The sequence below is a fragment of the Lycorma delicatula genome, chromosome 1, assembly GCF_047948215.1.
Source record: "Lycorma delicatula isolate Av1 chromosome 1, ASM4794821v1, whole genome shotgun sequence".
Classification (NCBI taxonomy): Eukaryota; Metazoa; Arthropoda; class Insecta; order Hemiptera; family Fulgoridae; genus Lycorma; species Lycorma delicatula.
In genome coordinates this window covers 139,226,913-139,254,211 of record NC_134455.1, presented here as the reverse complement: position 1 = coordinate 139,254,211, position 27,299 = coordinate 139,226,913, and the positions used below count along the sequence as shown (strand labels likewise).

At 29.0% G+C, this 27,299-nt stretch overlaps 1 protein-coding gene across 10 annotated transcripts in view; it reads right to left on the bottom strand.

Moving 5' to 3' along the window:
* polybromo (protein) overlaps nt 1-27,299 on the bottom strand; it is a 315,452-nt gene continuing 288,153 nt past the window's right edge. For 5 of the 10 annotated variants that reach the window (XM_075362328.1, XM_075362291.1, XM_075362371.1 and 2 more), the window contains 5 exons: nt 25,855-26,005; nt 19,898-20,019; nt 7,874-7,939; nt 2,837-2,921; nt 1-1,118 (listed from right to left, as the gene is read on the bottom strand). In XM_075362328.1, the coding sequence (XP_075218443.1) occupies nt 899-1,118; nt 2,837-2,921; nt 7,874-7,939; nt 19,898-20,019; nt 25,855-26,005 (644 nt within the window). In that variant the 3' untranslated portion in view covers nt 1-898. Of the gene's footprint in view, nt 1,119-2,836; nt 2,922-7,873; nt 7,940-17,709; nt 17,787-19,897; nt 20,020-25,854; nt 26,006-27,299 lie in introns of all 10 variants that reach the window. The other 5 variants (XM_075362338.1, XM_075362345.1, XM_075362318.1 and 2 more) reach the window with 4 other exon arrangements.

Sequence of the window (27,299 nt, the reverse complement as noted above, 5' to 3'; positions counted from 1 at the left end):
TTTATAATTATTATTTATTCCAGTCTACATGAAATCATGTTCAACATTACATAATGACCAAAATGAGTGATATGTAATAAAAATATATAACTGCAATATTATTTATTATATGCTACACAATTAATATTTATACATTACATAATAATTAAATTACAGTAACAAATTCCTTACAAAAAAAAAAAAAAAAAAAGAAATTACTTATAAAATACTTAGAAATATACTTAGTGTATACTTCACGATCAACAAGATTGACAAAAAAAAAAAAGAAGAAAAACTGGATTAAAAGAAATGTTATACAAATTAAGTTAATTTGTACTGTAGCAATACAAAAAAAATCAATTGCAGAAACTCTTTCACATGAGTAACGTTTTTTTTTTGTTGTAATGTTTCACAACAAATATTATGTCTTAAAACCACTACTTAATTGCCATAGTCTGTTTGTCAGTATAAAATCACATTGCAATTATCAATCATCATTAACTAAACAATAGGTTCAAGTCAGATCGTATGGCACTATAATTAATGAACAATTTAATTTTATAATTTTTTATATTAAGTAAACAAAACTAGGATACTCCTATGTTACATTAAACAAAATCACATTTAAAAAAAAAAACAGTTCTATTATCCATTTTTTAAAGACTTGTCAATAATGACAGGGAAAATATAAAAAACCACACACATTTTAATATCTTACAGCAATAATAATACTTAAAACATTTTCTACTTATAGAAAATTACAATTACTTTATTTATAGGGTGCAATTTTTTTAACTGATATTTTTCAATATCCTTTATTCAAAAATTCAATATTCATGAACTTACATTAAAAATAAAATTATGATTACTATTAACCTAAAGCAGGATCATTAAAAATAAACAAATTATATTATCGTCGTTAGACAAGTTTTGAAATGCCGAGGGCATCACGAAACATGAAGTCACGCAATGTCCATAATGCATTAAGTATATTCCCATGATTACCAACTCCATTAGCCAACCAGTGCGCTGGTAAACGTGCTTGGTCAGGAGGTGGCTCAATATTTTGTTGATTTGCTTTCAACTGACGATCCCAGTTGCTGATACTGCGAGATTCTGGTGTAAGATTTTCAATATATCTATTAACAAAAAAAAAAAAAAAAAATATATATATATATATATATTTTTAAGGTGTAATAAGAATTACACCTTATATGAAATAATAGAATTACTTAAAACATAAAAACGGGAAGGCAGAAATCTTAACGTTAAAAGAGTAGGGTAAGGTTCTTAATTAAATTATTACAGTTTTAAATTTAGTCAAAAGAAATCTCAAAATTCATCTAAAAATTTATGAAAATTCTGCGACTGGCTGTAAACAATATTATTCACATCACCAAGCCTTTATTGCCACAAAACATATTTTTCTAAATTAATTTACAGAAAAAAGGGCATGATGTTCTCAGACTTCCTCCATACCACCCAGATTTAAATACTATGGTTTGGTAAAAAAAAATTAAATGCTATGTAGCAAAGACATAATGTAATGTTTGATATCAAAGACGTTCAAAGGTTTGGGGTGAAAATAAAGCGGCCAACATGAATGAAGAAAATTGGAAGATGCATTGCGATAAAGCTAAAGAAAACAGAAGCTGGATATATATGCGACAAGAACACATTATTGGCAATACTACAAAATAATTAATTATTTATTTATAAGAAGATAATGATAACCCTCGATATTCTAATATTTTTTGCAAAGTGGATGGCATTCAAAAAATAAGTATCATGTATAGATTAACATTTATAGTTAAGTCATTTATAAGTTTCTGCTATAATTTCCAATTCCATTATTTACTGTACTTAATCGTTATCTTACATAAACTTTTGAATATCTGTTTGAAAATAAAATTAATATCAGAACTCAGTGAAGGTAATTAATTTTGATTTTCATGTTATACTATTATATATATAGGCCTACTACTGCACAATTCCCAACTTCTATAAGTCACATTTAACATTTTGAAAAATGCATAACATATTTTTTCACAGAAAATGGTCTGTTATTAATTAATTAATTGTTCATTGTTCAATGAACCAATTTTATCTATATATATATATATATATTAAAATTAAATTTAAAAATGTAATAATGTTCAAAATATAAGTTAACATTGACGGAGGTGATTCAAATTTCAAGAAATTATGTTCAGTGATGGTGTGTGATGTGATTGTGTTAGTTTTGAAACACCATAATACATCTTAAAGGCCCATTTGCTGTTAGGTAATGAAGCAAATGTTATGCTAAAAGGATAGTAGAATGATCTGAAGTAATTACGGCTGTCGCTATTGTGACACCAAGCATCAATATTTGTTGTGCCACCTGAACCTAGATATATAATTATTAATGCAGCTTTAAAGAAGTGAAAACTGAAGAAAAATAAAATCTGACTAAATTTTTGAGCATCAAACAGGGAATTTACCGTTTTGACAGATTTTAACTGTGCTGGAATTTTAAGCATCAAAATTCCAGCAGTAAAATAAAATAATTCTGTTTCTGATAAAAAGAAACAAACATCATATAAGATAACGAAACAGAGTTCCCCTTAAACCCTTATTACAATGTAATATGTTAAATTTATGGAACACTTTCTTACAAATAATATAGAAAAGAATTAGTTTTTATGAAGTGTTAAACTAAATTTTTTCCATGTGATAGTTACCAAGATATTATAATAATTCAGAAACTAGAATTTTTTTATGATATTTTTAAGCAAAAGTAATTAATACAACATTACAGAAATAATACAACAGTAAGAGCATGATTAAATACAAAAGAACATAATATATTACATACTTTATGTAAGCTTCAGAATGTAACAATCTCTGCGGGCGAGGTGGTACAGTAACAAATATTGGTTCCAACGGCTTGCCAAGACATCCTAAAAAAATAAAAATCAATAAATAAGCAAAAAAATTTAATCATAAAAGACTGGCACTGACTTCAAAAATGATTATTTGTTGTAAATACTTTTACTTCAGTTAATAAATAAAACACTATTTTTTGAAGTAGGTTTTTATTTCTATTTTTTATTTTGTAGAATTATTCTTTTTTAATTTTTATTTGTAAATTAATAGTACTACTTTTGCCTTAAGTAATTATTCCAAGACTAGCTTTATATTTTCAAGAATAACTGGTATAACAAGTCCGCAAATCTTTTTCATAATTCTGATTCCAACCAAACATGCATTTCCTTCTATTACCTAATTAACTAACGTTGGTTATCTTAATAATTAAAAAAAAAAAAAAAACAGCATTAAAAAAAATATCATAGTTTTAATTTATTCATTAATTTAAATGTTTATGCGTAACTAGCTTGTTTAAGCTAAGAACTTATTTCTAACATGAAAAAAATTATATATATATATACTTTTTACATAGTGTTAATGTTTTTAGTGTTTGGTTTTACAGACATGTAGAAAACAAAATGCTTCGTATAAATAATACTTTGCCTATATTTCTTACATTGGCTGTTATTAAAAACAAAACTTCTTTGAGAACAAGTTACATGGTTATTTACGGCTGTTTCAATGTTCATAGTATTAATTGGTTTTGCAAAAATTATAAAAGAAATTCAAAAGTAATCAATCATTTAAATTCAGATATCATAGATCTTTAATGCATTGTAAGTGATTTGTGTATGTATAAAAAATATTGCCTTTCATGTGGTGTATTAAGTTATGACAAATACATACATCATAACTTAATACAGTAATATATATGAAGAATGTAACAACATTCTTCATAAATCACCTGTGTATATATATATATATACACCACACAGCAATATATATATATATATTGTTACCACATATATGCTTAAACTGATATCGGCAGGAAAACACAATAGCAACTCAGATGTGAGCTGGCGCACAGTATATGTATGCATGATATAAGCATCACTACCGCTGCACAGATGACCGTGCAGTTCTCCCACCATAATGGTGCTGTGGCCCCACCACTCAGACTCCAATAAAAGAGCGTGCATGAGAGTGAATTTCCAATTCATCATTGACCACCCCCTAGAGAAGACTAAGAAGAAGTTCCCTGGTGGTCTCCCAGCAGATGCCAACATTCCCGCTGGAGCAGCAGGCCGGACTGGCCCGCCACAGGAGCCTCTGGATGCAGACGCTACCTTCCCGCTCCAGCTCATTGGGCCTCAATCGCCCTAGCCAGCAGATTCAGCAGCAGTAGCCGGCCCAGTGTGAGATCGCTCAGGGAGAACCAACTCAGCCGCACCGATGAAGGACCACTGACCTGACACTGCGGAGCTCTGGGGGCCACCACTGCCACACTGTAGTGGAGACCCAACTGCTATTGAGGGGAAGCCCGGTCTGACTTTAATGAAGGAGCTGCAACTCTCCGACTTTGCCGGAGACTAGCTTAAAAACTCAACAGCTCTTCTCAGAATTAACACAAAAAACGACCCTTTTCAGGGCCACCACAAGGTTATGAATTACGAGCTGTTGAAGCCATTCGACGACAATATATATATATGAAATTAATCTATTTAAATTAAATTTTTTGTAGTTCATATTTCCTCTGTATATAAATTGTAGCTAATTATATAACTTATTCAGCCACTCCACAAAGTACAGAATTAAAGAACATTCTTACCTAACTTTTTCATTAAAGCACTTTCAGGCATAAGTCCATCTTCAATAATGTTTTTTTAATTTTTTTTTCTTCTTTAAATTTACACATTAGAATACATATGATATGTTAAAATTTATAGAACAAATATTGATCAATAATTTTTATTTTAATTTCAGCCACTCCACAAAGTACAGAATTAAAGAACATTCTTACCTAACTTTTTTTTTCATTAAAGCACTTTCAGGCATAAGTCCATCTTCAATAATGTTTTTTAATTTTTTTTCTTCTTTAAATTTACACATTAGAATACATATGATATGTTAAAATTTATAGAACAAATATTGATCAATAATTTTTATTTTAATTTAAGTCGTTATAACATTTAAAATTTTCTTTAACATGTCAATATGTTAATACAGATTACAGTACTGTACAATATACAGATATGTAATGGAGTAGCTGAATAAGTTATATATATATATATATATATATATATTCTGCAAGTTAAAATAAATAAAGTTCATGTAAACATGGTTCAAAAACACTGTGAGTGTCTGCTGGTAAAAGATTTTGTCCTGATTTCTGCATTTTGGTAAAATTAAGTCAAACTGTAATTCTTGTGACTCAAGTTAAGGGCTAAATTTAGTGGTTTTAAATGAAATCTGACCTAAAAAGTTGATTTTTAGTAATTTTTTAGGGATAAAAACAAAATATGGAGTTGAAAAACTCACTATTTTATGTTTGGTGTAAAATAACTTTGTTAAATCAATATAAATAAAAATGTAAATGTTAGTTTGTTCAAAGTCTTAAATCTCAGAAAGTTCTTCACAGATTGCTTTGGAATTTTGATACAATGTTGCATTCAAATACACGTGTGTTTTTATCCTAAGATGTCACACCTGTGACAAGTAAAAACATGCTTTTTTTTAAAAACAGCGTTGTCTGTTGGATGTAAAAGAAACACATGCTTATTAAATATTTTAAGATTCAATTTCAATGTTTCTGATATGTGGTCCACTATTGGACCTATTTACACGAGGGGAAAAAGGGAAAATCAAATAGGGAAAAAATCAAAAACGGTAAAGGGGAAAATTAAAAAAATGTTTTATCAAACTTTCAATTGTGTGTATATATATATATATATATATATATATATACACATATATTTTACATATATATATATATATGTACTCAATCTGCTAGTGAGTAATAAATACAAAAAAATTTAAACAGAACTTGTAGAGATTTTGAGTAAAGTTATGTAAATAAAGTCCATACAAAGTAAATACAAACATAAGAATTTTGAAGTTTACAAAACATATCAAAATGAAGTCGATTTTAACTAGTATTAAACAAAATAAAATTTCCAATATTAGAAAACATAAAAATTAAATATTTAAAAAAAAAAAAATAACAATACAATTAAATAAACTGCTGACATGACCTTTGTCAAAATGGATACAGCACTCTGCCTGATGAACAATATTGGTGGTTTTCTGTATTTCAAAAGGGTTGTTTGGTCTCTTATATTACACTTTTGTTCATATACTAATAATTCCCAGCATCCCATCAGATAGTAGTTTGGAGTGTTAAGTGAGGCGACCTTAGAGGCTAGCTGATAGATCCTCCATGTGCAATCCACTTGCTTAAAAAAGTTGCATTTAAGTGTTATATCTAGCAGCTAGAGATAAGTATGGAATTCCCTTGTGCTGGAAAAACATTTGCCTTTTGTTATCAGAGGAGCATCTACCGATAAATCTGGCAAATTATTCTGCAAAAAGTTTAGGTATAAAGCGGTAAAAACAGTCAACGAAAATAAATAGTCCCAATATTTTATTGCCTATAATCACATCGAACATTTATATGGAACCTGTAATTGTACCCAATGTCTACAGGGCTGCGTGGCTTTTTGTGACTCCATATGCGACTGTTTTTTGTTACACTTACAAGAAGTACATGCGGCTTCATTGGTAAACAAAGTAAAATCTGTATTACTAAAAAGTCCAGAATCCATAGACAAAAATTTTAATCAACAGCAAGAGCTCTATGAAGTAAATTTTGTACCTTTGTAGATTAAAAGGATGGAATTTACCTTTTTGAAGTATTCACCATACCTTACTATGTGTTAAACCACTCCAGTAAGAAATTCTTCTGGTACTAATACCAGACTATGTTTTCTTCTTCCTAAACAGGATATTCAGCCATTGTTTTTCAGTTGTGTATTAATCCAGCGGTTCATAAGTACTGAAATGCTGAAGCAAAGATTCTACGGCCTGGAATTTTCCCGCTCAGAAATCTTTGATGATATTCTCACAGTGCAATTCATGGGCTTCCTTTGCAAAGCCTATAAGCAAAAATGATGTCTATATATTCTCCATTGTAAAATGTATACGCTGTCGTCAGATGACATACATGCACTATTCCATTCACTTCTTTAGAAGCTTATTGCTGCTCAAATGCAATAAAAAACATAATTGTTGGAATCAGCTGTTAATACAGAAGCACCTACCATAACATGGACCCCAGATAATCTAACTCAAAACGAGAAAATGCAAAAACAAATTGGGTCAATGAACTGAGAGAAACGCCATTTTTTGAGCCTTCTGTCACGTAGCTTAATTTCAATTGCTTGCTCTTAAAAAATCTGTCACACTGATGATCCCAGCCAAATTTTTACCAAAGGTAAAATTTGCCACTTTTTATTAATTTACCACTCCTTAAATTTCAGATCTGTACCTTAACCATTTATGAACTGTTATTATAAATCCCTATCATTATTTTAAACTGATGAATATAGCATAAAAATTTAAGCGTATTTGGTGCAACAGTTTTTTCTAATAGCAAGATCAGTCAGGCTATGCGACAAAAGACTCTAAAATGATATTTTTCTATATTTGCAATAAGTAAATCTTGTTTGAAATTGGCTAGATACTTTGTTTTTTGTAAAGCAGATAAACACAAGAGTGCATGCAATTGCTGACCTTTGTGGTGGAGTGGTAGCATCTTGATCTTTCATCTGGAGGTGCTGGGTTCGAATCCTGATCAGACATGGCATTTTTCACACGTTACAAAATTCCATTTCCATACTCCACACACAAATTTTAGGCTTATGTAGCAATATTAAGCCAAAAAAATAAAAAAAATTACTGGATCGACTTAAGTCTTCAGTTAAGCAATAAAGTTCTGTGTTCTGGGCAGAATAATATTAAAAAAAAAGTAGTAGTTAACCTAACTCACCTCCATTCTGAGAGTGTGGTGATGGAGTACTTCTAGATTGATTCATTAAACCGGATGCCATGGCTGCTGTAAAAAAATTAAATAAAATTTGTGCAAGGTAATAAAATTATGACAATACAATCTCAAAGAATGTGACCCTCAAACTGCAAGCTAGATTTACATAATTTTATTAGATATCAATACTGTACACAATATTAGTTACATGTGATAGCTAAATTAATCTTATCATGCATTAGAATAAATGCAGTAACAGGTGAGTGTATATGTGATATACAATCCTTCTGTTGCAGTATTACATTCTTTACTTTTTTTAAAAATAAAACTGCAGAGAAAATTTATCTTTACTTACTCGAACAATTTGTAGCATATTAGATAAAAATAAATGGGACTGTTGGTTTCAGTAAGATGGAAATTTGTATCATACCGACAGCAATATTATCTTACACCACCACGTTTTCTTATTTAAAAAATATAGTTCTTTCAGTACTATATATGGACAGTACCAACGAACATCGAAAGTGAGATTTCATCAGTAAATATCATGAAACCAGTAAAAACTTTCATACAGGTTAAAAGAAAAAGGTTTTTACATAGATTGTAAATTAGACAAATATATCTAAATTTTTTTTAATTAGTCTATATGTTAGACTTTATAAGATGTCTAAAAAATCACAAAACGTCATTTTTTTAAGTAACAGAAACATCATTATTGACAGAGAATGTAGGTGTGATGACAAGAGTTTTGAAATTGCCTTTTAATAAAATAATGTTTTTTACTCTTTTTAAGTAACCTCATTACAGCAATGAATTCTTAAATATCTCTAGAACAAATATACGTTTCATCAATTTAAAGTAATGAGCCTAGTCCACCATTTGTATATCATACAGATCCAAAAATGATGTGGTTTTACAAACGGAATATAAATTCAATATAAAGATACCAGACCAAAATTCTGTGGGCGATAAGGTGATAGAATTGGCTTGCTCGAGTAAAAAATTGAATACAATCGGTTCAGTGGTAAATAGTACATTCCTTGTTCATTTCTCAGCGATTAAAATAAAAAAATGTATCAAATTTTAATATCAACTAAAACGTAATCAAAAAGACGATTTGTTTCTAATTACAGTGTATGATTTTATTTATCTAAAACCACAAACCTAATTGCACACATTTTCTGTAGTCAGAAAGTATTCTATACGAAAATGTACAACTTGCAATTCTGGGACTGCTGCTTAAATTTACAGTTAAGTTACTATGAGGGTTTATAAGAAAAGAAACTAAGAGTAAAATACACAAGGAAGTACATGCCTACAGGTTAAGGGTTCAAGAGCGCTAAACATTAATTTAACACAAAAAGAAACCACTGATTACAATCGAAAATAAAAATTTCTGAAAACCTTTGTCGTACAAAAATATAAATCATAAACAGAATATAAACAAAGTAAATAAATTAAACTATAAAACGAAAGTAAAAATTTAAATTCAAAATTATTAAGTCGATCATGATTAAAAAAGTGTTAATTTAAAAAAAAAACAATTTAGATTACATACACAAACTACACTACGCATACATAAACTTTCAGTAGTTTGTATTTAACTGTTACCAACTTAACCGCCAAACACAGAAACAAAAAAATCCTAAAAAACTAATACCAATAGACAACTTTCATGGGATCCCAGATAATCAGTCGGGTTATAATTAATTACATCAACAAATAACAATACAAACTCAGAGATTTAGAAAACAACAATAATCACAAAATGTGTAACAACAGAACTATACTGCCATTACAGGAATAATGCAAATTTAAAATGTCACATCTACGTTCATAAACTTGTAGCAAACTGCAACAACCCACTACGTCTTTAATTAAAACATCATCTTCAAATACGATCTGTTGGCAAACATTTGTTTAAATATAATATTTTTCACACATATTCATTTTTTTATTGTTATTACAAATTTCTTAATTACTTTTACAATCAGTAATACTACGCTTACATTGCAACAAACATTCGGTCACATTAGACACAACTCTCTTTGTTTTTGTAAGAATAACGTTCCGTAAACCTTTTTTTAAGATATATTAGTTTTACCGATACAAATCTGACTACATTCATTACATTTAATATTATATATTCCACTTAAATCCTCTCCATCATTTTTATTGTTATTTCTTAAATATTTTAGAATATGATTATTTGGTTTACATGTTTTTTTAAATTTACTTTTATCATAAACATTACTAATTTTTTCTGTTATTTTTTTGTATAATTGTATTTTAGGTAAAAACTATTACTAATCTGTTTTATTTTCTTGTTACAATTCTGTAAAAACTATCATGGTATTTTATACTCTGTCTTTTAAATATATATCTTCTTTTTTTTTTTACAATTTTATCATCGAAATCATTAAATACAGCTATTTGTTTTATTGCATCTTTTTAATTGTTTTTTGTATAATGTATGTTTAGCTCTAAAAATCAGGTTTTTATATGTACTAATTTTTTGTAACCGTGGGTGATTATCAGTTACATATATTGTGATACTATTTGTTACGGGTTTTCTATAAATTGATGTTTCAATAATATTGTTTATGTTTATTTCAATTTCTAAAAAAATGTATTTTCTTCTTTTCAATTATTAAGTTAATCAAGTGTTCATTAGTTATAACTGGATTATATATGACCAAAATATCACCTACATATCTTATCCATAACAGCACTGTGTACTCAAAATACCATGAACTATAATAATTTCAAAATATTGTGTAAAAATCTTAGATATAATTGCAGATATAGGTGAACCCATAGGTAATCCTCCAGTTTGTGAATAACATTCGTTCTCATATTCAAAATAGTTTCTAAGACAAATATTCCTTACAATGGTAATCAATGCATTAGTATACTCTAGGATTTCCCTTAAATTATTTTCATTATTTCTATTGTTTTATCGACTGGTATATTAAGACACATGTTTGTGATATCAAAATGTGTTTTAAATTTACATCATTCCAGAAATGGCAGTGTAGTTGTGTTGTTAAATGTTGCGGTTTTTAAGAGTGTTATGTTTTCTAAATTTTTAAGTTTTTATTTCTTTTTGTTATTACATTATAGTATTACATACTGACTGACTGATGATGAAAGTAGACTATTGGTATTAGATTTTTAGGTTTTTTTTTTATTACTGTGTTGGTGGTTAAGTTATGTTTTGAAGTTAATTAGCACTGTGGTGAATATGTTGATGAATTATTTGAATGTTTAGAAACACAAAATTGTTGTCTTTAACAGTCCACGAAAGAGACAAACAATTCAATTGAATGTAATAAATTCCCTCTGTCAGGATATAAATAAATCAAATAAATGTAGTACATCACTGTAGATGTTTTACAGAACCAAAAAGTTCTACTTTTTAGTTTTAAGTTTAAAAAGTGTGGCAGGCCATTCAATGTCCATTGCATTGTTGAGGATGATTTAGAAGATTCAACAATTACAATAATAATTCATGTTTTGATCAACCTCTTTACAGCTGACAGTCAACGCTTAAATATTTTTCTTCACCATAAAAATTTGCTTGGTTTAAGAAGAATCATATTAAAAACAGCAACACTGAATCAATTAAATCAGATTATCACAGAATAAAGTAAACCCTTATTTTAATACAGAGAAATGATATGCTAAATTAGATATGCTAAATCTACGTGGAGGTTTTTGACAAGAAATTTACTTCTCTGTCTGCGTCACACATATTGAAAGATATGAATGAGTGTAATACAGAAGACACATACTTCAAGCTGCTGGCAAAAAATGAAAAAAATGCTTGAACTCAATAACCAAAGAGGATGCTAAATTGCAACTGTGCAGCTAAGCATCATTGACTGAATGGATGTCACAAGTCGCTGAAAGATAAAAAAATTTATTTTCGATTGCTGAAGATAAAGCAAAAAGTATGTAATGGTTGAGGAGGATTTACTGTGCCTGGCGTAATATTCAGACCAGATGTATGTTTTTTTCTTTCAAACTTTGCACTAGGAATTTTCACCAGACAGTAACTATCCAAGAATTTTTTTTATTAAAACAGTATGTGTTCATGCAAGTGTGAATGGTGTCTTTATGGTAATATGAAGACATCCAATGTTATGTGATGTACTATTTAACCATTTAATTATTTAACATATTTAATTTATTTACCATATCGAATAAAAAATCTCAGTTGTTTAAAACAAGAGATAAATATTAAAAAACAATTGCAAAATAAAAAACCATTGCTGATAAACAAAGCTCTTTAATAAAGGATAATTAAAGATTGTGTGGATGACAATTTTGTATACAGTATTAGTATATAATTTTCTCATTACTTCTATTAAAACATGCACACACACATTCATGTAGCCTATGGCACTCCTGGTAACATAAGGATTTCAAGGCGAGGTCATACATCTAAATCAGTTAAGCCGTTGACTGCTACGATGGAACAAACATACATAGATATACACCCTACTAATACATTAAACACCTTTTTGGACAATCATGTAAAAGCAAATAAAGTAGATGTACTTAGGCAAAATACAAATGACTATCAATTATTTAAATTTTATTTAATTCCTTAAGATGACATCTGTTTAGTTATTTGTCAAGCTTGTGTATATTTATCTTTTCAAGCTTTGTGTATTATTTATCAAGCTTTTCTTTTCATATGTACAGTTATTCTTTTAATAACTTGTAAATGGATTATGAACACCAAATAGAAATAAACTGTAAATAAATAGACATAAAAAAAATTGCGTTAAACTTCATGCAAATCAGTATATTTTGTTAGAAGCAAAATAAGGTTTTAATGCAGTCAAAAAAGAAAAAAAAAAGACATAAATTAACACTCTATTTCCAGCCACTGATAGCAAACACAACTGTATTTATATACTGATGAAGATATACATAAATAAAGATAACAAAACTTATAACAAGATCTAAATAAAATAAATTTCAACTGGAAATAAAAAATAAAGATTTTTAACTGATATTCGACTGACTGCTATCAAAAATACAAATTATCAAATAGTAATACATACGTAGTACAGAAATAAAAGAATAAATACTTCAAACTGCCTATTAAACACCTGCATGCATTTTGATGGATTGTCTATTTTACCAATCCTGTGGTGAAAAATAAATAATTCACCGTTACAATTTACTTATGCTGCAATAATCTGATAATTAAGATACAGTAAAAAATAAAGGTCACACAAACAAATATGTATAAAATCCTGTTTCTATTTACAGGAATAGAAATAAAAATGCAGTAGTCATTGAAAATAAAGAAACTGAATATAATAATTAAAAGATAGAATAGTATAAATTAAACATTGTAGTTGTTCGGACCGCAATGAAATAAGTAATTTACCTCAATGTTACAGTAGTACAGGTCATCTAAGAAGAAAATAGTTAACAGAGCAGGCAAGGGTGTCTAGATATAAAAATAAGATTTTCATGGAGAATAAGTGTTTATCATTTGCAATCTTTTAATACATCCGATAGCAAATTTGTCATATTTAGTTGTTCTGACTATCTTGTAGATTTTTTACCTCATTTCACAGAAACTCCTTTCTGATATTCTAGCATTAAAAACCTAACCTCCCGATTGTAACAAAACAACAAATTGAAATTTAAACTACAGCTGTACCTCAGGCATAATAAACAATTAAAATAAATGATTCAACCAGTGTACAAATATTATCTGCATATACTATCATCAGCTAGTCGTTTCCTTTCCGGATTTGATTTCCTTTTCATTCTCTAAATGACAAACATCATTTATCATGAATTTATGAGTAAATTTCCTCTTATATTAGTTACATTAGTTTAATTTTACAAAAACATTTAGGGCTGGCGCTCTCCTGAATAATGTTCTGAGCACAGATGATTTTTTTTTTGTATATAGTAGATGTCTTCTGGATCGTTTTCACAAAAGATAATTTCTAGTAGCATAAAAATACTAAATGATCAGTTTTATTCTGAGATCCATTCTTTAAATGTTTTTTTTTTTTTTTAGGCGCATGTCATTGTTGTTATCTTTGACTTCACTTACATGTATTACAAAACATTTATTGTTCTATATAAACACCGTTTTGAAAACGCTATCACTCTCAAATTCGGATTGATCTAAATATCCTGGGACGTAGAATAAGTTTCAGCATCATTAAGACATTTGGATCCCACAGTGCGAGAAAAGAACAAGGGGATAAATAAATAAAAAATATTCCAGGAATATGCACAAACTGTCACTAAATGAAATTTAAATAAAAAACTAAATTTTCTGCCCCTAATGAACCAAGGATGGCGATTCTCGGGAAGAAAAGACAGGTAGTAAAAAACATAAAAAGTGAATATCTGGAAATAAATCTTTCAGATACAATTCACATAGATATTTGGTAAGTAAAGTAAATAAAGACAAGCAACTATAGTCAAATTTAGGAAGGATTGCATTATGAAGTGACTACTGATCAAAATTAGTAACTCAAATTACAAACATAAGATTCATAAATTATAAACATAATATAAAGTACAAATCATAGTATGTAATTTTTTAAATTGAATATTAACAATAGAGCTAAATTCTCTGAGATATAATAACTAATTCTAACCAACAACATAATTCACTCTAATAAATATAATAAATTCTAAGAAAATATCAATTAAAATTATCAGTATACTTTATTTAATTGTAATCTATCTCTTTATTTAATTGTAAAATATTACTGTGATAAGCAAATCATCATGCGATACAAGAAAGAATTTTCATACCATCAAAACCACTCATTACAGGGGTATAGGTGGGGAGGAATACAACATAACTTTTTAAATATTTATATTTCTCATGAACTGTTGTTATAGGAGAACAATTAAAGTTATGAAACTTCATGTTTTAAGAACATACAATAAAAGAATGGAGTTACAATTAAAAATTAATAAAACCATCAAAATAATGAATTTGCCTTTTTTAATGTCAGCATATTTGCTGTGGCGAATGCTTAGAGAAAAAAATAATTAACTGGCTTGTGTGCACCATTACTAATGAATGATACAGGAATATCCGACACTATTTAAATGATAAATCAGTAGAAATAGTAACTTTTAACAGAAAAGAAAAGGCTAATCACAAAACAGTAACATTTGAACAGAAAAAAAAAATTGTACTACATTAAACCTGCTCTTTAATTAGCTGTATGTTATTTGAAGAAAACCTATATGAATTAAAAAAATTATATATAAAAAGTATTGTTTCTGTTTACCTGTTTTCCCAGTAGAGCAATTTTCCACCATACATAAGTAAGTAAAGAAATAATATGAAGAGAAATTGCGTTAAGAGGTTTTGAAACAAAAAATTGTGGTTTCCGATATAAACTTAGGTTTTTAACAGCGTTTTTGACTACACTAATATAATGCATACCTACTTTCATAATTCTATGTGAAGTGAGAAGAGTTTGTGCTAGAATGTAAAACCTTTATTTAGACAGGAGGGTATCTTAACCATTTGATAGAAAGTAGTAGTCGTTTCTATTTTCCTACATGTACTTTCTTTTATTCTATTATATCTAACTATAAAATCTTTGCTGAAATCTGATAGGGTATTTAAAAAATTGTTTGGCATATTAAATGGTGATTATAAAAAAAAGTCTTACGTACAATTATTTATGCGATAATTAAGTTATATAACATTGAGATCGTACTTCCAGGAAATCATTCAGTTTCCCTGGACTCCAGGAGCACTCTTTATGCAGCATTTTCAATAAAATAAATTACAACTTTCAAAAATACTCAGAAAACAGCAATGTTTATAATACAGTATAAAATTTGATTCTTCCTTCAGTTCAAAACTCTTTTGAGACATCCTTTTCCTTTTGTGGTGTTACAGTAATGTTATGCATGGAACTTCAAATCACACAAACAAAAAAGTAATTAAAAATAACAACCATGCTACACTTTAAAGATTATTTTATTTAGCATCTTCTGTCATTTCAGTTAAATTAATATCATCTCAGAAATAATATAATAATTATATTATTACTAAACATTAAGACCGTCAAACTGATTTGCATTTTGATTGGCATTTTTCCTACTATAACTTTTATGTGGACGACCTTTTTTCTGGTGTCAGAATCCTCTTTTGGTAATCCTTGAACCTGTATATCATTTCTACTGACATCTCTCTCATTGTAAATTAACTTTACTACATAATATAAACAGTTATTAATATCTGTAATATATAGATCTCATCATCAGCTGCCTGTAATCTGCTTAGCTCTTTCTCCATACCTACCCAGGTTTCATATGATCAATATGATTGACTATTTCCAAGAATAATTTTTTCCTTAAGTTTCTGATAAATCCACACAGTCCAGTGACAGTTAATTTCTACATTCTGATATTTACAATCTTAATAGTGATAACTGTCTCTTTTTTTTCATTTTCTATTTAGACTCTGAAAACACCATACGGTATTACTTCAGAGGATGAGTGATGATATGTATGAATGTAAATGAAGTGTTGTCTTGTACAGTCTCAGGTCAACTTTCCTAAGATGTGTGGTTAATTAAAACCCAACCCCCAAAGAACATTGACATCCAGGATCTAGAATTTACATCCGTATAAAAGTAACTGCATTTACTAGGATTTGAACCGTAGAACTCTTGACTTTGATATCAGCTGATTTGTGATGATCGGTTTAACCACTAGACCAACCTGGTGACATAGCAATAACTGCCTATCAATACCTAATGCGACAAAAACCTGTTCCAGAACAAGTCATTACAGACTATTTGACTAAAAAAAACTTACAAACAATAAAGCCATAATCTATATTTTATGAAAAATGATTTTAAGATTATTTCCAGTTCAAAGCTCTTTGTGAGTCCTAACACCATAACCTACAATATACTTCATCATGAGGCAAATAAAATTGATAAATTTGGGATTAATTTATTTCATGTGTGGATAGCATTGACTCGGATCGATCACGACTTAAAAAATTCTTGTCTTCTCTATTAATAACTATCATAATTATCACAGCATAATAGCCCAATTTAATGGTTTTGTAAATTAATCTCTCTTATCTTTTTCACTTAAAAATTATTCATTTTCACTTTAATTCAAGAGATACGTGAAATCTAATTTTTGAAACCGGCTTTTAAAGATCACACAGACTCAATTGGCTATTCCAGAGCGATTATATCGACAGAGATATGCTAATTAATCAGGCTGCTTTTATCTACTGCACTAGAAGTATTCTATATATTTTCAAACAACATCATAAGTTTAAAGTTTATGGTCAGCAATTATGGAAATGTAACATACCACGATGCAGTCTTACTTTCAACATCAAAAGCAGACATAATATAATTTAGTTCGATGCTTGAAACAATTATACTGAAAAAATAATGATCCTGCAATTTACAACTGCTGCTATAATCATAGACTTAAAATGAACCCATTAATTTATTAAAAAATGGACTGATGAGTCTCGGTTTAATAAAGGAAGATCTTCTTCCGGTCAAGTCTTTTATTTAAAAATTATAAAATCGATTTGACACAATGCAACAGTGGCACAATGCAACAGTGTAATGCTAAGAGCTCAATTTTTTATTGCTGTCCAGGAACAGATTACATTATAATAAAACAGGTACCTCTGTAGAAATGAAAATGAATATAGTATATAGAATAGAATGTAGTATACAGATATTTCTTCATAAAAAAGAAACTAATGCGGTCTTCAAAATTTTTACTTTAATATTTAACCGAAAAATATATTATATGAAAATAAATAAGGGATATGTACTCACCGTAATGCAAACCCCCATGAACATGATGACCGTGAGCTGACTTCATAGGCAACGGCTTACGAGCAGGAACAAAATTCCTACAAACCATTTTAACTATATATACATGCAACACAACAAAACAAAGAAAAATATACTGAACCTAAAGGCTTATAAAAACTATGGCTAAAATGGTCGTCACTGCAGCTAATAGCATCTCCAATCACAGCTAGATAAAACAAAATTTATAAGGATAAATATTCATGCTTAATTACTTTTAAAGGAGATATAACGACAACAATGACACTAATCAAAGGGTTACTACAGTCTACTATTAAGGGGGTAAACAAATTCAGCAATTACATAATAGCAAAATCATCACCACATTCTACTAATAAAACATAGCTTGGCTATCACCTGCTGATAAACTCCAAATATTACTGAACATAAATAAAAAAAAAAAAGATTAACAATTTAAATAAAAACAGGTTTTAAAGAACCATCATTAACAAAATTTTTAAATGCACTCGACTGAGCTACAGAATTGCAAAAAATCTTCTTAGCTGATTTAGTCAGCACAAAAAAACTATCAAAACAATGATTTTTTTTTTAAATTGAAAAAGCAATTTAATTTTTTTATCCTTAGTGTGATTTTTAAAAATTGATTAATTTTTCAATAATGTTGCCTTTTTATTTTTTACATGTTTTAGTTTTATCTTAATTAAAAAGATGAAAAACCTGACTGTAAGTGAATATAAAGGTGAGAAACCTGTGTATCGATAAGGAATAGCGATATAAAGAAATGATAAAGATATAAACTAAAGCCTCAGGAATGAAAGAATGTGTTACAGATAGAAATCAGTTGAACAGAAAGCAAAAATAAGTATTGAACATTTATGAATAAAACATGGGAACAAAAGGAAAAGTCTTCTTTTATAAATAAAACAATGCTGAAAATTTTCATATGTTGCTTGATCATGTAAATATGGCCAAGATTTATTACTTAAGCGGTATTTTATAGCATCTGGCGGAAAAGCATTATGTTGCAATGAAGAAATCATAAAATCACTGAATATTATTAGTGTAAAAGTTTAGACAGCAGATGTCATAGATAAAAAGAAATCAGATGCTGGTACACAATTCATCCCCCACCATCTGAACTTTCTAAAATTTGATGAGTAATAATGTTATGCAGATTACATCCTGATAAACATCCCAATCTTCCAGGGGATTGTGGGTGATATGACCACCTGGAAGTTTCATGATGTACGATGTGTATGTTTCTGTATTCCTCTATCAATGATAAATTATTCTCTTCTAAAAATTCAGATGTAGTGTCCTGCCCATTCTTACTAGAAAGTCATTGGATTACGCTATGGATGAGGGGGGTACCTTTAGGGATACTACATCACAGATATGTATATTGTTTGTAAGAAATAACCCCCATTTAAGTACCGCTAGGTTTTATCAGATAAGTAGCTACTAAACTCATTCTCTTAAACTAAATTTTTCAAATATGAGGTAATAAATTTTTCCAGAAAATGAAGAGCTGTGTGTATTATCTCTTTTACTATGAATGAATTTTTTTTTTATTAGCTATACAATTCCTGTGCAGTGAAGTTAATATTGTATACTGTTTTCTATTCAAATAATTTTGTATTGCTATAAAAAATTTTCTAATACACTGCTGTTATTCTGAGTTTCATCAATTTTATTTGCCAGAACCTTCTAGCTACTTCTTAAAACATGAAACAATCAAAGAGTAAAAATATACAATATGAAAAATAGTAAGAGTTATGTAGATTAATTTCAAGCCTAAACTCGTTCTTTAAAGTTTAATAAAAGCAATGATAAAAGAATCATTTAGTTTAGATCATCCTAGCAGATCCTAATATTTAAGCAATTTCAATATGTACAATCATATGGCCGTTTAAAAGAATAAAATTATTCCTTATTAACATAGTAATAAAACATACTATTAAATAAAAAAAATCCTATTTTCTTAATACATTAAAAAAAACAAAAAAACAGATGTTAAAAAAAGCAAAGATCCTCAACATAACAAGTTAAGTACTAGCATGATGATAGGATTCTAGCTTGAATACAAAAAAAAAAACATGCTCATACAGACAAGTAACAAAACAAATCAAGCACACAGTTAAAAAATAAGAATAAATTTCTTAAACAGATTTGTCACACTGCTGACACGAACCAGACACAGAATCTGAACCGGTTGTTCCAGTTGTAGCTGATGAAGATGATGATGAACATGATGAAGTCTGCTGACCTGTTTGTGAGAGAGGTGGCGGTGGCCGAGAACTCGGCACATAATTCCTGAAAAATTGACATATAAGCAAACATGCATGCACAACATATAAACTCTGTCCTTAATCGGACAGATGAACTGGAAATAAGAAATAATTCTTATATGACATACAATACAAAAAAATTTGTAAGACTAGTCATTTAAAAATATACAATGTGCATGCAAGAGTAGGAAGCAGTGACCATCATCAGTAAGCGTGCTGAATAGAATCAAACTATTTACGTCAGTTTCTCAGTTTTGCATGTTTTTATGGCTCTGCACAGGCACATTTACTGTTTTGATAGGGAAAATTCAGGAAATCGATTATGGAGATCCAGCATGTTACAGGCTTATGGTGATGAAGCGATGAGTCAAGTAAAAAGCTCTTCTTAGCGGGACTTGTGCTTCAAGAAGCATAGAAAATCACTAAAGGAAGTGATGCAAAGGACACAGTCCTCAAGCAAAAACTTCACATATTTGATATGTATATGAGGATTGAATGATAGCAGTAAAGGAAATTTCTGGCACCTGGCTCTCCCAGCATACAAAATAACTTCTTTTTTTACTATAATAATATGATCATCACATTCCCTGTATTTGACCTTGGGACTGCTCTTTCTCTTAACCAAAATGAAGCTGAAGAGTTTTTGTTTTGACACCTTACAGAAAATTAGCACAAACTGCAGAAAGATGATCCCACTTGCTTAAAGAACAGGATTTCATCGGAACATTCAACTATGGAAGAAGCACTGGAAGTGGTATACTGTTGTACAAATACTACTCGAAGGAATGTCAACCAAATTTAAATTAGGTTTTTTTTTTATTATTTACAGATATCGCAGAAATGTTTGTCATGCCTTGTAAAACATGGAAAAATTTTCAACAAAATAACTTAAAACTAAACTATAAATTTTTCTTAAATTCATTTTGATTATGAAGAGGTGTGAATGTTCTGATCCTCATTCTTCTAACTTATTACATATGTTGTGATTTTAATAATTATTTTTTATATAAACCATAAAATTATACAATATAAAATCAGTTACACAGACATTACATAGATTACAGATATGATAATTACAGACATAAGAAAAAAGTAAAGCTGGGAACTGATTTCAGGTTTTATGTATCAAAAGGAACAAAAAACATTTTATGAGAAAATTTATTTGAAGATCAGACTGACGAATTATTACAACATCTGTTATTCATATTTAACCAATTTTTTCTTCCTTGTACAAAGAACAAGGAAGAATAGTATTATAATCGTGAATCATTTTGACTTGTTTCAGCATGATGTCTGTACGTAGGTACGTATGCATCTTGCATAACTCAAAAATGATTATGCTGAAATTTTGGATTTAGGAGTATTGTAACATCTAGTTGTACACCTTCTCTTTTGATACCATTGACTTTACCAAAAATGTTCAAAATCTACAGTAATAAGCCCTCATTGATAGCTTTTCAACGATATATCATAAGTGGTACTTATTTTCATTGGTTTCAGAGTTATAGCCAAATAAAATTTTAATTAATGAAATATTTGCATCTTAAATGGGGAAAGCACATGGATTTGAATCCGACCTTCATTTCTTTCTTTTTTTTTGTAAATATACTGATTTATTATTAATAATTATTAACCTCAGTTTGTAAAATTTTTTACAATAAATAATAATTCAATAACAATACAAAAAAAGAAAAAATGAAAAAATCAGACGTTATTAGTTAAATAAAATTTGATGTACTTTAAAGAAAGTGTATATGTAATTTAATAGTCATACAAGGAAGTCATGTGGTGTCCACATCATATTTTTTATATTAAATAAAACATTATGTCCAGACATATACACAAATTTCAAAATGGCAGCCATAATGATCTTTCAAATCTCTATAAACTAGGTAAATGTCTTGCATACAATGGCAAGCTTTAGCTTGAGCAGTCAGCCAGTCTGCACATAACATGGATGTCTGCCGTTTAAATACAATACACTTCCATTTTCAAAAAGTATAATTTGAGTAAAGAAAAACTGGTAGCAATTTAACTTTGTAATCAATTTTCAAAAATAGAAAAAATGCAACAGAAATGAGAATAAAAATAACTGATTACTGTTACTAGTACTATCTCAACATTACACTATAATTTGTTTCACTAAAGATGTAGCAAATAAAAACATAACAGTATGATGATTTTAATTTAATTTATAACAATCCATCAGAGAAAAAACTTCTCTTTACTTTTAACATAAAAATGAAGTAAAAATTACTAGTACTAAAAAAAATTAAATGTTATGTTTATCTTAAAAATATAAAGTTTAAGAAAGTACATTACTGCTATATTAAATTTCATCATGTAAAACAGAAAAAAATATTTGTTACCACAATGTATTTCTTCAGTGCACTATAAGATGCAGTCTGTTGAACTAGTGTCATTGTTTCCCAAATTTATCACAATATCTTCAATATTTTCACACAAACTGCCTGCTTCCCATGGTTTTTTTTATTTTATTTTATTACATGTCGAATACAATTTTTCAAAGCATTTGCATCTACTCTATTAACACTTTCTATCAATAAATTTTTTACATCACTTAACTTAATGTGTTATTAATCCCAATGTAGCCTTTGCTTGGGCCCATATCAATTCTATCAGGTTAAATTGCAATGGTAAGCAGGAAGACAATTTTTTTTAATTTTGCAACTTATCTACTTATAATGAATATATTTTTGTTTAACTTTTTACTAATCTTATAAGTTCTACTTTTAACACGTCTTTGGTGTATGTGATTTTCTTCAATTTTAACAATTCTGCAATTTCTGATTTTTGGGTTGAAGGATCAGGAGTTTTTTTAGTTTTCAGGTAATGGTATAGTGACTAACCATTACTACGACAGATCCTACAGCAACAATTTTAAACCAATGCATAAATTGTTACTATCCATTTCATTGTGATGCTCTTCAGAACATCTGGATCCAAATACCCAAAAACCACATTCAAAAACACATTTTCACTTCCTACATGCATTGATAGTAATTGCTTAACCTTTTTTAGCCGGGGATTTCACCCCAGTTCACAAACCTTTTATAAAACATCTTTTGCAGTTTCTATTCACCCACACAATTTCCCATGCATGTCCTGCATTAACCCAAGTTTCATCTAGATAATTGTCTGACCCTCTTCACAAAATCAATTAATTTTTCTTAAATATTCCCTATCCCGTAAAATAATATATTTGTGTTCAATCAATAAGTTATTTTTTCCAGACATGAAATGAAAATTCATTGATTTTAAAACTAAATGTACTGTACTTCTAGAAAAATTCAGCAGAATCAGTATTTTCAAGATATTTAATATTATGTTCAAAATATGATGCTTGTTATTGAAATAAAACAAAAGAACTTTTTTCCTGATAACAGTTTTAGTAAAATTGTCCAACTTTTCAATCATTATTACATGCTTTTGAGTCTTTTTAGGGCTAACACGTTTACAATTGATTTTGTGTTTATATATTACAAACGGTTCCATCAATTTTGTGTTTCTTTATTATATTACAAATTGCTCTTTCGCTAACACTCTGAGAGCAGGCTTAAAGGGTCTTTGGCCTGATAGTAAAGTTGAGAAATTAAATGTTGCAAAAAATTGTTATTTTTCAATGTAATCTCCTTTAATATAAATAAATTTCATCCAGCAGCGTCCAGAGCCATTTTCCTGTCCCTGTTTCTCCAAGTGCTTCAAAGTATCAGTCTACAACTGCAGTTGCTTTTTGATTGGATAAAAAACGCTGACCACAGACAAAGAGGTGGAAGTCCGAGGAAGCCAAATATGGGGAATAGTGTGCATATTCTAAAACTTCATAATGCTTAGCCTTCAATTTTCCCATCGCCTAAAAACAGATACCATAACCTTTCCTGCCGATGGCACCATCTTCACCTTCTTTAGAGCTGAAGAACAGGCTTCTGTCCACTGCATGGATTGCTGTTTCAATTATGATATGTAATGATGGTAAATCCATGTTTACATACATTGATGCATCCTATTTTAATCCTATTATCATACATTGATGCAGAAAATCACTTGTTTTTCGTAAAGCGTACCAAGCACTGTTCAGTAAGTGAATAAGTATTTGATCTATCATGAACACATATAGCACTTATCTTGCACAAAGCTTTTTCAGGTGTAAATTATTCATGCAAAATATAACCAATGTGTTTTTTGAAATTCCCAGTCTTGACTGCACTTTAATACACCAGCCTTCTTAAATCATATCGTGCACTTCTTCTATGATTTCCAGTGTGATTGCACTTTTTGGATGTCCTTCAGGTGGATCATCTTGAACGCTTTCACAGCCGCCCATTACTTCATGGTAGAAATTGAAAAAGAAGAATCACCATACATTTACGAATCTCTGAATGAATTTTTGTCGACGTTAAACCTTCCTTTACGAGGAATTCTATCACCACATAATACTCAATTTTCTCCATTTCCAACACACACTGCAACTGATTCATACTACAGCCAAAAGCTAACAGCTGGATGGAATGACTTGCAATTTTACATGGTTCCTTGTAACAGTTGCACAAACATGCAGGAAAAAATCATGCATCTAGTGCTACAATCTATGGACAAAGCCAAGAACTTTTCAAACCACTCTCATACTTTCTTTCAGTGAACTGAATGGTGTGAAGCATTACAAATGATCTTATTGTTACTAAACAAATAACAAAGACTCAACAAAATTTTTAATTGCTTATTATCTGCATGCCACAGCACCAGACCAGTGTAGGTGACAGTTTACAGAACATTATTATAGGCATTAAACAATAATTATACTTGCAAGTGGGAGCAACGTGATGATTCAGCCTAAACTCCTGAGATATAACTGATACATGTTAAATTCATATTTATATCTGCTGTACTGTTTCGTGGCACAATATATATGATATATGATAACTGTGCAGCTGTTATTGTTGCTGCTAAATTTAATATTATCAATTATAACTAATAATTAACAATTTAAATTTATATTTTAGTCAAGACTTTTTTTACTAGTAGTGAAGATGAAATCTGGCTGAAAATTTTCATCAATTTTCTAGTGTTAGCTGTCACGTAATTGTAAAAAAAATAGGTATTTTGTTTACAATGAAAAGGCTTAATATTACTGATAATCAATCAGGCATGAAAGATTAAAAAATTGACATAACTGCCATTTTGAAATTCATGAATGAGTCTACACCATAATTTTTTCACCAAGTAAAATAATCTTATTTTTCTGGTCACAGGAAAAGTCATCTGGTAAAAAAATGAAACTTTTCTTACAGGAGAAAAATCATCACAAAAACAAAAATGACATGGTCATATAGATAAACATTGATTTTTCTTCAAAATAATGCTCATTCATATACTACACAGTTAAAACTTAAAATAACCGACAAATTAGGCAGGAACGTTCAACAGTTTACATATTTATCTTATTAATTAATACTTTGTCAGGGTGGAGTCATGTTTTCTAATGATAAAGAAATAAAACATAAAATTGGCTAAAACCTAAAAAAAAATACCTTAGCCGATTGGACACAAAAACTAATAATGATGGAAGAAATATGAGGATGCTGAAAAATAATTTAAGTAGTTAAATTTAATATACTTTAGCACTGTCGATGTTATATGAATGTATGATAGAAAAAAAATTATCACAATAATATAAACAAAAAATTGTAGAATTTTCATCATTTTTGGAGGTATTTATTTTATTCTGCTTTTTCTAATACCCATAAAACATTTTTTAAGATATACGGTAAACACTTAACATTTATATTAAACTTTAAAAAATTCAGTGCTCTTTTCTAAAATGTAATTTGATAACACTTACTTGCTTCTATGTTCTGGTACTATATGTTTGCCAGTACTTTTTAAAATGTGAACCTCCTTCACATGTCGAGCGAGCCTATGTAACGATGGAAATGGTGCACATGGCTTCTTCATTCTCATGCATGTCCGCCACTGACATTGAAATTCAAGCTCTGTAAAATAAAAAGTAACATGATAAAAAATAATATAAGTTATTATTGGGTAATAAATCTAGAGAAGCAAAGTAAATAATAAGTTTATGAGTATATATTAATAATTATGTTTTTCCTATTATATATCAGCCAATCTTATTTTTAGCATTTAATTATTAGTTTGTTCTGATAATGAAAGCTCCTTTTAGGAAAATATGATCACTTTTAGTATTATTTCTATTAAATTATTTTTCGTTCTCATAACATAAGGATCATTGACAGTTTTCAATTTTAAATACTGAAATTATTATTCTATTATTTCAGTGGAGCAAGTTAATTTTATTTGTTGTTTCGCAATAATGCTTCAGCAAGATGAATTTTATTTTGCTTTGGAACAGGGTTCTCAATTCAGCTTGTGCTATTTCATTCTTTCAGAAATATGCAATTATTCGTAATTGACTTAAGCAATCCATAAAACTAAATAATGACTTTGTATTTGTCAGGATGCGAGATGAAGGTTTAAGGTACAAGACCTTTTTAAGGGAGTATGAAGGCTTGCTAATTCTAGAACCCTCTTGAGAAAGTTGTTTAATTTCATTTACTGCTGTGTGTCTGTCAAGTAAATTCAAGTACCATAGCATTTTGCAAAAAGGTAATAGAAACAAACAAAAATAGTATTATGGACTAAAATTACCTCAGAAAAATGTACACCTAATAGCCAATATATATGTTAATCGCTTAATAGCCAATAATTTTTTGCAAGGATTAAGTGAAAATAATTTTACACACACACACACACACACACAAATGTAATTGAACACACTCAAATAATTATAATCAAAAATGGAAATAAAATTATAATAATGGCATAAATATTGAAACTCCCCAAGGTACACACTTAGGGCCCCAAGGTTCACACTTAGGGAAGATTGGCTTAATCCAATAGTGATCAAAGGGGTAAGTGATGTATAAGTAGATGAAATTTTAATTAAAAGATGAATAGGGTCAGCTTACAAGCTGACCAACAGTAAGTATTCTCAGGAGAGGTATAATATCGATGAACACAAAGAGTGTTTCTTAATTGCTGTTCTGGCAAAGGATACTGTTACTCTTGTTCAGGTTATTAAAAGTGTTTATTAGGCCAAAAATAATTGCACAATCTGTGAAAATTCTAAATAAAACATAGAGGGAAAAAGTGGCTAACACATAATCCTTCAAGGTTTACAAAGAAACGATGGTAACAACTATTGTATAAAAAAAAAAGATCAAATTAGTAATGTGGGAAAGGTAGAGAAAGAGTACAAGCACTACAGAA